The 13,655-nt window shown below is 46.3% G+C and overlaps 1 protein-coding gene across 1 annotated transcript in view; it reads left to right on the top strand.

Annotated features, from left to right (window-relative positions):
- Positions 1 to 3,867: 3,867 nt before the first annotated feature.
- slc8a4a (solute carrier family 8 member 4a) overlaps positions 3,868 to 13,655 on the top strand; it is a 41,601-nt gene continuing 31,813 nt past the window's right edge. The window contains exons 1-4 of the mRNA XM_058077810.1: positions 3,868 to 4,427; positions 4,582 to 4,635; positions 11,458 to 12,855; positions 12,930 to 13,447. Coding sequence (XP_057933793.1) covers positions 11,524 to 12,855; positions 12,930 to 13,447 — 1,850 coding nt within the window. The 5' untranslated portion in view covers positions 3,868 to 4,427; positions 4,582 to 4,635; positions 11,458 to 11,523. The remainder of the gene's footprint in view (positions 4,428 to 4,581; positions 4,636 to 11,457; positions 12,856 to 12,929; positions 13,448 to 13,655) is intronic.

The following is a 13,655-nucleotide window of genomic DNA, read 5'->3' as shown; positions in this document are numbered from 1 at the left end:
GATTTCTATTTTAGTGCACATCGCCATTTTTATGCTTCATTTAGACAGAACGTATTACAATTTGCATAAATCGACATATTTTGAAGGCAGGAATGATTCATATATTTTTGAAAAACAGGGATTACCGCACCGGTAGAGAGAGTTGCCACCCGCTCATCAACACATTATAATGGGACTGCTGTGTGAATGCAGCTTGCTATTCCAACTCGGTACAACAGATGGCGGCGTACCTCTACTTCCCGACACGCCTCGCTTCCACAGCCGGGAGATTTATGGTGGCTTTCTCTCGGTGTGGATGAAATACGACAAATAAAAGGAGAAGAGAAGCTTCCGTGGTCCAAATGTGTGACTCACAGCCAAGATCCCGACAGGAAATGGCGCCGTGCCCATCTAATATCGCTTTTGCTCGGACCCGACAATGGAATCCATCAAAATGCCTGCTCTGTAACGTCACAGCAGCCTATCACTCTTCTTTAATTGAGCGGTGGACGGGTTGACAAAGAGCCACGGCGCGATCACGGCGCTATCGATCCACGTCTTCCCATAAGCCTCCGCACTAATGACTATGATTACACAGCAAATGAATCACCTCCGCCCTCAACCTGCACCGCCTCCAAGTACACATGCACTTAGCGCAGCGGTGCTTCTCTGCTGGGGGGTTCCGTGGGTTGCGGACACATCCGGGGTGCACCGCTAGTCAAAAATGATGGCAAATGTAGCTATTTTTTTCCTCATGACCTTGACATAGTTTCCTCATAGATTATTCTAAAATGCGCTGTGGACACATCATTATGTGTGTTCATGTTTTTATAGATGATAATAATAATAGAATAACTATATGTTTGTCAAATAATAACAAAAACCAAGGGTACAAAGCAATTCACATAAACTGACTTTTAAAAGTGTCGAAATAATTACAACAAATAAACAAAAAATATATGACTTAAATATGTCAAAATAAAAGAAAAAGAAATACAAATTAAAATGACTTGAAGTGTAAATAAAAAAAATACAAATTAAAATAACTTTAAAAAATACTAAGTAATATTTTTTGGGAATAATATACAAATAATTATAAATGCTGCAATAAAAGTGCAAAAAAAATAATAAGTAGAAATGATTTACATAAAAATGCAATGAAATCATTAAAAATTAATAAAAGCAAAAATGACTGACTGGAAATAAAAGTGTAAAAAATAAATAAATAATATAAAAATAAATAAAGCAAATACAATAATATTACTTAACAGTTTAAAAACAATAAAATAAATATTACAAATATTAAAAAACAAAATAATAATAAAAATTATATAAAAATAAAAATGACTTCAATAAAAGCCATTTCGAGATTTTGAGGTTGAGACATTTGAGATACAACAATTGGCAAACAAAAATGTTTTTCAGGACAGGAAATCATCATTTGCAAAGCCAATGATGGTCCGAGTCTGCCCTCTTTTGGTCGTACTTGGACATAACATACAGTAGCATGTGAAAGCGTGGCGTGTTTTTTTATATCACATTTGAGTTAAAAAATCAAACCCGACACTTTAATCCTACATGTATATTTTTTGAAGAATTAAACAGTGATGATTTACACTGAAATTTACTTAATTTCTTAACCTCTTCGACCCAAAGGGACTGGAATATTGTCATGAATACGAAGAATGACACATTTAAAGTTGTCCACAAGAGGGCGACATTACGGAGACAGCGACAGATGGCGGCATTAGGCGTCTAACAGGACTGATGAACAGACTGCCACTCTACGTTTCCTCTTTTTTAAATTGCCGTTTTCATACGCCGCAGCTAGTTTGGGAGTATTGTTGTTATTTAAAATCATCATGATAATCTGCAGCAAGTTTCAATGGAGACATCCTGCATCGAGCCAGACGGAAAACCAATTAACCCGACCGGCGTGGCCTCGGCGGGACTCGGAGCGGCGTTCTGCGAGTTGAGTGACAAAGAGCAGCATTTAGCGGGATATTGCGGCGAGGAATAGTGGCGTATCCCCGGGGAGGGAAATGATTAGGTTAAAGCCATCATGTGTACACAGATGCTCAAAGAAAAATCAATGGAACAACTTGTGATCCGCTACCCTTTGGGTGGAAAGTAAACGTGTCATTGAGTGCTTTAACAAGGAAGGCCTGGGTGGGGGGGTGGGGGGGTGTTGACCAACAGACCACAGATTAGCCATATAAACCCACACCAGCTGTACACAGACTACTCCAAAGGATATCCATGTTTCATTGCTGCAGTATTGTACCTTGAGAAGATACTGTGTTATAAAAACTTGTTACGTGTTATTTTAAAACCTGTTATTTTGTTCATCGATGGATTTGTGGGGGCTTTTAACCCAACAGAACTATAATTATTGTCGATTTTTTGGGGGGGAAATTTTTCAAAAATTTATTTGGTGGTAACATTTTTGGGTGGCTGGAACGGATTGATTAGATTTACATGATTTTCTAAGGGAAAATATGCTTTGGTTAGAGTCTGTTTTGGTTTGAGTCGGAGCTTCGAGAATGGATTAATGGAAAGGCAAGGCACGTTTATTTATAGAGCAGCGTTCATTCCAAGTACTTGGGTAGGGTGAAATCAGGCGATGTCCGATACGTGTTTTTTTTTTGCCGATATTGTCCAACTGATAGCATTACCAACCAATACCGATATGTGTATCAATCTATTGATGATTGGGGTAAAAAAAAAATCTGATACCGATATGGGACTTTTATGCTGTTATATGAGGCTGATAATAATTGACGACAGTTAATTATCAAACATTGTTAGTAAAATCATAAAAGCATTCATTCATTTTCTACCGCTTTTCCTCACGAGGGTTGGGGGGATGCTGGAGCCTATCCCAGCTGTCTTTGGGTCCAGGGTACACCCTGGACTGGTGGCCAGCCAATCACAGGGCACATATAGACAAACAACCATTCACACTCACATTCATACCTATGGACAATTTGGAGTGGCCAATTAACCTAGCATGTTTTTGGAATGTGGGAGGAAACCGGAGTACCCGGAGAAAACCCACGCATGCACAGGGAGAACATGGGGAGATGGCCGAGGGTGGGATTGAACGCAGGTCTCCTAGCTGTGAGGTCTGCGCGCTAAACACTTGACCGCCATGCAGCCCTTCATAAAATCATTCCAGCCAAAACCAAAACGACCTTAACCAAGGCATAACTGTATTACTGAGAAGAGCACCAACATCCCAGCCTTTTCTCCTCCATTTCTTGATCTTTCTTTTATTGAATTTGATTTTCACAGCGTGCCACGGGTCAATACAAAACAGTCGTGGACCTCAAATAGCCCTCGGGGCGTGCTTTGGACACCGCTGATATAACAGAACCAATAGAAAGTCCCCCCCTTTGTATTTGTGAGCGTGTAAAACGGGTGAAGATATGTAGCTTAGAGGGGCGTACAACTGCACTGCATCACATCGGGAGGTGTTGCTCATATTTTGGCAACATCTTTGATCACAGAGTCCAAATGTTCGTACAGGAAGAGAGAATCTGCCTTGTGGGATGCCGTGAAAAGTAAAAGCACATTTATTTATCATCAGGATGAATGATTTAAAAAAAAAAAGAGCATCATCAGAGGACTGGAAGCAAGATATTGTGGGCAGGTGTTGCTAACGTGTGTGTGTGGGGGGGGGGGGGGGCAACAACAACAGGTGATGATGGGTGCAAGCCTTCATTGTGGACTTCTGATGCGCAGTCAGGAGGTCCTCCCTTGTCTCCACTGCAGTGTTCCTGCTTCTCCTCCTTCTCGCTCCTCCTTGTGCCAATTCCGCCCACCGCAAGAGTAAGACTTGCTTTTTTTTTTTTTTGACACACACACAGACACACACACACACACACTTTATGTCGCCCGCCTGCCGTGCACCATCCCCACCATCCATATCCATCTTGTCCCGGTCCTTGTGATGTGATGATGTGCAGATGTCGGTGCACCAGCATCCTCCCATCCACGATCCACGCCTCCTCTCTCCCGTGTGCACCGCTTTGCTTTATCCTCCGCTCACAAGAGAGGGATTTCCCATTTTTTATGCACCCCCCCCCCCCCAGTAGATTCATCGGATGAGAACACTGTGGCAACCCGTTCCTGAGAGGACTTTGCTGGAATTTGCCGACCAGAAAGGAGGCTCCTCTTTTACGCACCGAACAATTGGCGTATGCAAATCCCATGCATGCATTGTGATTTTTTTTGTCGCTGTGGAGCAAGGAGGCGTTTCTCTATCAAGACGAACTAATCCGGATGTGTTAAGTTTGATGTAAAAAAACAAAAAACAAAAAAGAGTGGTGGCGTGGAGAGAGGTGGTGGTGGTGGTGGTGGGGGGTGAGTCCAACACATAAGCGCAAGCACGGCAACATCAGCGGATCTGCTCATCTGCATGCTCCAAGCACTCAAGGCGGGCTCCTGTGAGTACATGTGATGCTGCATCAGAAGGAGCCGCCAATTAGGCTCCCGTGCATGATGATGCTTCGGCAATTATGGCGGTTTTTTAGTGTCTCTAATGGCGTGTGTCGATGGTGATACAACTTTATCTCACTGGATGTGTTTCTGTTTCTGCAGGGAGACATGACAAGTCTCTTCTTCCGCTCCTGAGGACTCACAACTGTTGCAAAGGTGAGTAGAAATGTCTCTTGGGATATTAAATATAGTGGATCATATCCGTATCCGTATCCGTATCCATATCCATATCCATATCCATATCCATATCCATATCCATATCCATATCCATATCCATACAGGGCAACATTGCTCATTCATCCATTTTTCCTCGAAGAAATCAAGCACAGTCAACCACCCATCCATCCATTTTTCTATGCTGGAGCCTATCCCAGCTGACTTCAGGCGAAAGGCGGAGTCCAGCCAATCACAGGGCACATCTAGACAAACAACCATTCCCACTCACATTCATAACTCCCAGATACGTATGTCCAATGTTTGATTGTTCATATTGTTGTTGCCACCGGGCTACCCAGCATACCTTGCGGGCCCAACATCTTAAGTTGCGTGTGATGTTTAGTGCTTCGGTGTTGTTTATCACCCACGTGCTAGTAGTCGATTTATGGGATGTTTGACTTTGCTGTGGATGTGTCGTGTTTTTGTTTTGTTGCACCGTGAGTTTGATGACCACATACCGTGCTGTTGCAAATCTTAACAGAAAAAAATGTTATAGTTTCAGGAATATAGCTCAACTCGTAAAAAATGCATATAAATACATATCAATGATGAGCGATAGGGACAAATGGACATCGTTGAAGACCTGATTGTTGCTGGTGGTTGATCTCGCTGCCACAGAATGTCTTTGGCAACAATCAGGTCTCCTGAGAAGGTAAACATCCCCTTAAATGTTCATTTCTCACTTTCATTCCTCATTAACAGTGGCGCCTTGGTTAGCGTCCACCCCGGTTAGCATGTTTTTTGGTTAATGTCTTGGATTGTGTGCACTGCATGAGTCCAAATGTGTTTTTGTCACAAAGCATCGTTCCTTGCTAGCATCCCATTAGCTAGCTAAAACAAAATGTCAACCAGAACTGGAAATTATGTCTCTGCCCGTCAAAAACTCTCCAAATGCTTTCCAAATTCACATCAACGATGAATGAAAAGGATAAAGGAACTTGCTTTGACCTTCACTGAAGACGTGATGGTTGCCAAAGACTGTGAGATCAACACGGACACAACCTATTTGTTTTGTTTCCCTGAATTCCATCATGTTTCTCACCTTAAGTCTCTGCCCTTCTTTGAATGATGGCTGCAAAATGAGCTAAAATGGAGCCAAAGGAAGTTGCAAGTGGCAGCATTTTGGTGAGAAACGCGACTGAAGTCAAGATATAACTCATAGCAAAACAAGAAGGTGGTGTCAGGTGTTGATCTTCCTTGAAGGTAAGAGTTTATTTATCGCTTTCATTCATCATTTATATGCATTTCCAATGATTTTATGCCTATGAAAATATCAATGTAAAAATATAAAAGGTAACATTTTTAAGCATTGTGATGTTTGCTGATGTTGTCATGTATTTGCAAGCTAATAGGATGCTAACGAGGATGTTTTGGGATATGAAAAAATATGTTAGGACTGCACGGTGGACGAGTGGTTAGCTCACAGACCTCACAGCTAGGAGACCCGAGTTCCACCCTCGGCCATCTCTGTGTGGAGTGGGTTTTCTCCGGGTACTCTGGTTTCCTCCCACATTCCAAAAACATGCTAGGTTAATTGGCCACTCCAAATTGTCCATAGGTATGAATGTGAGTGTGAATGGTTGTTTGTCTATATGTGCCCTGTGATTGGCTGGCGACCAGTCCAGGGTGTACCCCGCCTCTCGCCCCAAGACAGCTGGGATAGGCTCCAGCAAAACTGGACACAAAAATGCGACACCAAAATAGACCCCAGAATATCGGATGTTAACCAAAAAACATGTCACGTACGCTAACCAAGGTTCCGCTGATTGCCGTGGTTTATTCCCAAGTCTGCAATTGTGCTTTTAACCGACAGCCGTTTACTCTCCCATGCTATAAGTGAATAAATGAAATGTGTGCCATTGAGCAACCACCAGGCGTCGTCTCATCAGTTGGCGTGTTTGCCTTTACCATCCAAACATCGCCCACTCAACATTTGTGCATGCTTGCATCCATATCGCATCCACATGACGCTTCACCGCAGCGCCTCTGAAGCATAAAAGGATGTAAAAGTAGAGCCGGGGGGGGTTGGGGGGGGGGGTCAAGTGCTGGTTTGTCACAGCAGCCGAGCCCCGATAGCGACACAAAAAGGCATGTGTCTCTGATTTGCACGAGCGCACCGCTTCACCTTGAAACGCGGCGCCGCTGCCAAAACGTGCGCTCGCGGGTCAGCGTGTGGCGTTTGCGTCCTCTCCCCTGCTGCATGCCAATGAGCGTGCACGGTGCGGCTCCAGCCTCGTCACATCCCCTCAGCTGGAGGCAGGCGGCCTATTTTTGACACCGTCTTAAAATTTTGATCAGGCGCATCAGATTACACCTTCCCCGGTGTGCTGTTCCTCTCCGCGTTCAGACCGACGGCGGCGTGAAGCCTCTGGGTCGCACTGGCGCTCCACTCTGAATTATTCACTCAAGCCGTTGAAACGGTCATTTTGCCAGCGTGAAGAAGTTTGCCTCCTATGTAGCTCAAATGACGTAATCTCGTGTCAACTGTGGTGGGTTCATACCACAAAAACGGATTAGTCCTCGCCTTCGCTCTCCCACCCAATCACACACACAACACAATGGGACCTGAAAACAAGGATAGGATTTTAACCATCTAAGTCAACCGGAAAGACGTCCAATCACGATCTGGCATACTAGGTATACAGATAAAAACATACTTTGCTGTATTTAGACACACTTACAATTAGAACTGACGTATGTGAAGGAAAGGAAGATTCTAGAAGATTCTCCACTGATTTCATCCCTGTGGAAAATGGCCAATGGATGTTCGCAATCAACTGCATTGTTCTTATTTTCAGTCACGGCCACCCCTCCCACACTGTCCCTTTTGCTCAAGGGTGCGCATTCTCGGCTAATGTGCAAAGGATTGTCAGGCCGTGAGAGAATAAAATGACAGAATTCACCCACTGACCTCTCAGTCCTTGTTGGTGATTCTCAAATAGTGTGGCAGACCTCCCAACGTGTACAAATTTATAGTACTCAACATGCAATTTGACTCTTGAATATGCTTGTATGCGCTCCATTTATAGTAATAATAATAATACATTTTATTTGTATAGCGCTTTTCAGAGAACTCAAAGATGTTTTACAGTAGAGAAAAAAGAAATAAAAATAGAGTTGAGTAAAAACAGAGTAAACGATGCATTAAAATACAATATCCATACATTCATAGCTAAAAGAAGGCTAAAAGCGGGCGGATTTTAACAGGTTTTTTGAAGGTGGGAAGGTCAGGGCAAGCACGGAGTGAATGGGGCAAAGAGTTCCAGAGGGTGGGGGCAGCAATGGAGAAGGCTCCGTCTCCCCAGGTTCGGAGCTTGGTCTTAAGGGGAGTGCCAGGAGGTTGGAGTCTGAGGAGCGAAGGGGACGCGGGGGATTGTGTGGTTGAAGGAGGTCTGTGAGGTATGGGGGGTCAGATTGTGGAGAGGTTTGTAGGTGATGAGAAGGACTTGGAAATGGATACGTTGGGGGACGGGAAGCCAGTGGAGGTTTTTAAGGACCGGGGTCATGTGTTCACGGGAGCGGGTGGAGGTGAGGAGGCGAGCAGCGGAGTTCTGAATATATTGTAGTTTGTTGAGGGTTTAGGATGGTGTACCGTAGAGAATACTATTCCAGTACTCCATTCTGGATGTGATAAATGCGTGGATCAGGGATTCAGCGGCAGAGAATGTAAGTGATGCAGTCCGGGTTTTGACGTTTCAAGTGTTTGACGTGGGGTTCAAATGAAAGAGTCGGGTCTAGGAGGATAACGACGTTGCGGATGAGCGGGGATGGAATGAGGGTGGCGCTGTCGAGTTGGAGACAGAAGTTATTTTTGGGATGTTTTTGGGACCAATGATGATATTATTTGTCACTGTTAAGTTTGAGGAAATTGTGTCCCATCCAGGTTTTGATGTCAGTTAAACAGTTGGTGAGGGTGGAGCAATCGTAATGGTAATGGTAATGGTATGGTAATGGTAATGGTTTTATTTCATTTGAACATGCATCAGATTACAATTGAGTGCATCCCATAATCAGTTCACAGTTCCACATGTCCAAAAGGAGTAGGAAGAAGCAAAGCTTATTAAATCCTACCCTCCATCTGGTACTTTTACAATCAGTAACTGTTACATTTGTTCACTTCCTGCTTTCATAATATAGTCTAAGTTTTTTTTGTCCCGTACCGAAGTAGGAGGTGATATGACCATACTACAATGCCATAATGGGTACCATAGTAAGTGTCAATATAGTGATATATATAGCACATCATGACTGGTTCAAGACTCTTCATCCTTGTATTTAGCAAACATCAACTGCTTGTATTGTTTCTTGAATTGGCTCATCATTGTGCATTGTTTGATTTCCTTACTCAATCCATTCCATAGTTTGATTCCACATACTGAAATGCTATGGCTAGCATAATGTAGTCCTAGCATAGAAGTGTTTCAAATGTACTTCTTCCCTGAGATCATATTCATATCAGTATATATTGGAGTTGATGGAGATGTATAGCTGTGGAAATTGAGGCCATGACGACGGATGATGTTGCCAAGTGGGAGGATGTAGAGGATGAAGAGAAGAGGACCAAGCATCGAACCTTGGGGAACACCTTGAGGTAAAGGGGCTATGGAGGAGGAGCAGCTATTGATGTGCACTATCTGATGATGATTGGTGAGGTATGACTGGAGCCAGGACTGAGGATGGTAAGATAGCCAGAGTCGGAGCAGAGAAGAAGATCATTGGTGATTTTAAGTGTTTGGGACGGACTGGAAGGATTCAGTCAGGATGTTGGAGTTGAGGTGAGTTTGAAGTTGAGCAGCTATGACACGTTGGAGGATTTTGGACAGAAAGGGGAGGTTGGATTTGGGACAGAAATTGGAGAGTTTATTGGAATGAAGACCAGACTTTTTGAGTGTGTGTGTGTGTGGGGGGGGGGGGGGGGTTGTGTTTTCCTGGTTTCATTTTGAAGTTCAGTCTGTACAGTACAGATACATGAATAAATATGATCAGTTTCTCTAGTATTCCAATTCTGTCCCTTAGGGGCCATGACAGAATAATTGAGAAGCCCTGTTGTAATGGTACAGCTGCTGCCTTTCAAAGGCACGGAACTTGAGTCGGATCCCAGCTGACGAGGGAAACATTTTCAAAACCTAATAATGCTAACGAGGGGTGTCACGGCCTGGGATGATAATAAATGAAAATAAAGTGGATCATGAGCCAGAGGGTGCTTGTCACTGCTGTCCTTCCATAGAGAGGAAAAGTAAATTATTCTCTTCCTTTTTCCTATTTTTTGTTTCTTTGTTTTTATAATGGGGGTGGGAGCCTCGGAATAAAATTCAGCTTCAGGCTCCAGCTTGGTCCAGCGCGTTTGGCAACCCATCTAACTTGACATTACTTTCCGGACTGAGTCACTTTTTCTCTTCGTGCCGCAAGTTCAGAGGGTAACATTTCCACCGCTGCTTCACACAAAATGACCACATTACACAGCGCGCGTGGGAGGGGGACGGGGCCGAGAAGGTTCAACGCCGATGACTCAACGATTAGTAGGTGCCGATATTTCTGCTTTCCACAGCTCAAACCTGCCGTGCGATTGGATCCCACGTCATTTGCATACAAAAGAGCATGAGCGCTTCAGTTATGTGAGTTTATTTGGGGACTCGCACTCGGAAGTACAATTGGATTGCTTGGATTGGCTTGCAGTATCGACGCAAAATGTTTGCGTGGTGTGATTGTAGATGCAGGTCATGAGGTGTTAACACTGAGGAACTACTTTTCTGGCGTAGTGGTTATGGTAGCATTAGGAGCTAAACCTTGCCAAATCGCTACCATGAGCTAACATAACAAACATAATAACGTGTAACATGTAATAACGGGGCTGCACAGCGGACTAGTGGTTAGCGCAGCAAGGAGACCCGAGTTCAATCCCACCTTCGGCCATCTCTGTGTGGAGTTTGCATGTTCTCCCCGTGCATGCATGGGTTTCCAAAAACATGCTAGGTTAATTGGCCACTCCAAATTGTCCATAGGTATGAATGTGAGTGTGAATGGTTGTTTGTCTATATGTGCCCTGTGATTGGCTGGTGACCAGTCCAGGGTGGACCCCGCCTCTTGCCCGAAGACAGCTGGGATAGGCTCCAGCAACCCCGCGACCCTCGTGAGGATAAGCGGTAGAAAATGAATGAATGAATGAATGTTTGCTGATGTTTTCATGTATTCGCAAGCTAATTGGATGCTAATGAGGATGTTTTGGGATATAAAAAAATCTGTTAGAGCTGCACAGCGATTGAGTGTTTAGCACGCGGACCTCACAGCTCAGAGACTCGAGTTCAATCCCACCCTTGGCCATCTCTGTGTGGAGTTTGCATGTTCTCCCCGTGCATGCGTGGCTTTTCTCCGGGTACTCCGGTTTCCTCCCACATTCCAAAAACATGCTAGGTTAATTGGCCACTCCAAATTGTCCATAGGTATGAATGTGAGTGTGAATGGTTGTTTGTCTATATGTGCCCTGTGATTGGCTGGCGACCAGTCCAGGGTGGACCCCGCCTCTTGCCCGAAGACAGCTGGGATAGGCTCCATACCACCGTGACCGTCGTGAGGATAAGTCGTAGAAAATGAATGACTGAATGTAATAACGTGTGTGTTGCGAGGGGCGTGGCTTGCAGGGTCGAGGCAGGTTTCCGTACCATCCAATTCCCGTAGTCCGGTCTCTCAGAATCCACACTCTGATGGAGAACTGTATCTCATTCTGCTCAAACTGACCTTCCTGTTCCCCTTGCTTTCTCGTAGACGTTCCTATCGATAACCCTCCACATGGATTGACGTGAGAAGACTAGCAAACATCGTCATTGCACCATGCTACTCCACAAGAGGACTCCATTTTTCACTCCATGCGTGTTCACCTCCATCCTGCTGCTCCTGCTCCCGGGAGTCACCCACGTGTCCCAAGGCAGTTCCAGCCACGAAGACCACGGCAGCCCGGCCAGGAACTGCACCAGCGAAGATAACTGCTCTGACGGAGTGGTGCTTCCCATGTGGAACCCCCAGAACCCAGTGGTGGGCGACAAGGTGGCCCGGGCCATCGTTTACTTTGCAGCTCTCATATACATGTTCCTGGGCATGTCCATCATCGCGGACCGCTTCATGTCCTCCATTGAGGTCATCACATCCCAGGAAAAGGAGATCACCATCAAGAAGCCCAACGGAGAGACAACAACCACGACGGTGCGTATTTGGAACGAGACCGTGTCCAACCTGACCTTAATGGCGTTAGGCTCCTCAGCCCCAGAAATCCTGCTCTCCGTCATCGAGGTGGTCGGTCATAATTTTGAATCTGGAGCGCTCGGGCCGAGTACCATCGTGGGCAGCGCCGCGTTCAACATGTTCATCATCATAGCGCTCTGCGTCTACGTGGTGCCGGAGAACGAGACTCGCAAGATAAAGCACCTGAGGGTGTTTTTCGTCACGGCCGCCTGGAGCATCTTCGCCTACATCTGGCTGTACCTCATCCTGTCCGTCTTCTCCCCTGGGGAGGTGGAAGTTTGGGAGGCGGTCCTCACCTTCCTCTTCTTCCCGCTCTGTGTGCTGCAAGCTTGGATCGCAGATCGCCGCCTGCTCTTCTACAAGTACGTCAACAGACGCTACCGCGCCGACAAGAATCGAGGCATTATCATCGAATCGGAGGGGGACGCCATGTTCACCAAAATGGACTTGGAGATGGACGGCCAGGGTGTCAACTCCCACACGCACCCCAAGGAGGCTCTGGATGGCATGCTGGAGGGGGTGGAGGAAGGCGGAGGCTCCAGCGCGGAACAAGACCAAGAGGAGGAAGCCAGGAGGGAGATGGCTCGCACCCTGAAGGACTTGAAGCAGCGGCATCCAGAGAAGGACATGGAGCAGCTGATTGAGATGGCCAACTACCAAGTTCTGGTCCAACAACAGAAGAGCCGGGCCTTCTACCGCATCCAGGCCACACGCATGATGATCGGAGCCGGAAACATCCTGAAAAAGCACGCCGCCGACCAAGCCAGGAAGGTGGTGAGCTGCCACGAGGCCAGCGGACAAGAGGAGGACCCCAACACCATCTACCTGCAGTTCGACCCCTCCCACTACCAGTGCTTTGAAAACTGTGGCTCCTTAAAGCTCTCAGTGAGCCGCCACGGAGGAGAGAGCGGCTGTACCGTGAAGGTGAGAAGGCCGCATGAATAATTTACTGTTTCGTAGTAGAAGTTGGACCACTTCCTGTATCTGCTCCCAAACAGGTGGACTACCGCACAGAGGACGGGACCGCCAACGCCGGCTCGGACTATGAGTTCGCCGAAGGCACTTTGGTCTTCAAGCCCGGCGAGACCACAAAAGAGTTCACCGTCGGCGTTATCGACGACGACATTTTCGAAGAAGACGAGCACTTCTACGTGCGCCTCAGCAACCCCCGAATAGTGCACAGAGCCGAGGTCTCCATCCTGGAGCCGCGCTCCATCTCCTCCAGCAACAGCATGGTGGGCGTCTCCTCCCACATCCCACCCAAAGCCGCCCTGGGCGGCGCTCACACCGCTACCGTGACCATCTATGACGACGACCACGCCGGCATCTTCACCTTCGAGAGCAAGTCCACCAGAGTCAGCGAGAGCGTCGGCAACATGCAGGTCAAGGTTCACCGGACGTCCGGAGCAAGGGGGAAGGTCGCGGTGCCTTATCACACCGTGGAGGGCACCGCCAAGGCGGGGGAGGACTACGAGGAAGTGTCTGGCAAGCTGGAGTTTCAGAACGACGAGACCATGTGAGTCCGTGTGCTTCTTATTTGTCTTGATGGAATATCAGAGCCCACATGTTGACATGTTGGCTCCAGAAGCTCAGATGATGTGGGAGGATGAGAGGATATCATTGTGAGGAAGATAATAGCCGCCGCAAAGAGGAAGGTGTCTATGAATGAGCGCTGGTTTTAACCTTTTGAGGTCACGCCGGAGTTCACAGCGACGTGGTTCCGC

This window comes from Doryrhamphus excisus, chromosome 7 (assembly GCF_030265055.1).
Source record: "Doryrhamphus excisus isolate RoL2022-K1 chromosome 7, RoL_Dexc_1.0, whole genome shotgun sequence".
Lineage (NCBI taxonomy): Eukaryota > Metazoa > Chordata > Actinopteri > Syngnathiformes > Syngnathidae > Doryrhamphus > Doryrhamphus excisus.
The sequence above is the reverse complement of the archived record's forward strand: the minus strand, read 5'-3'. Positions and strand labels throughout refer to the sequence as shown.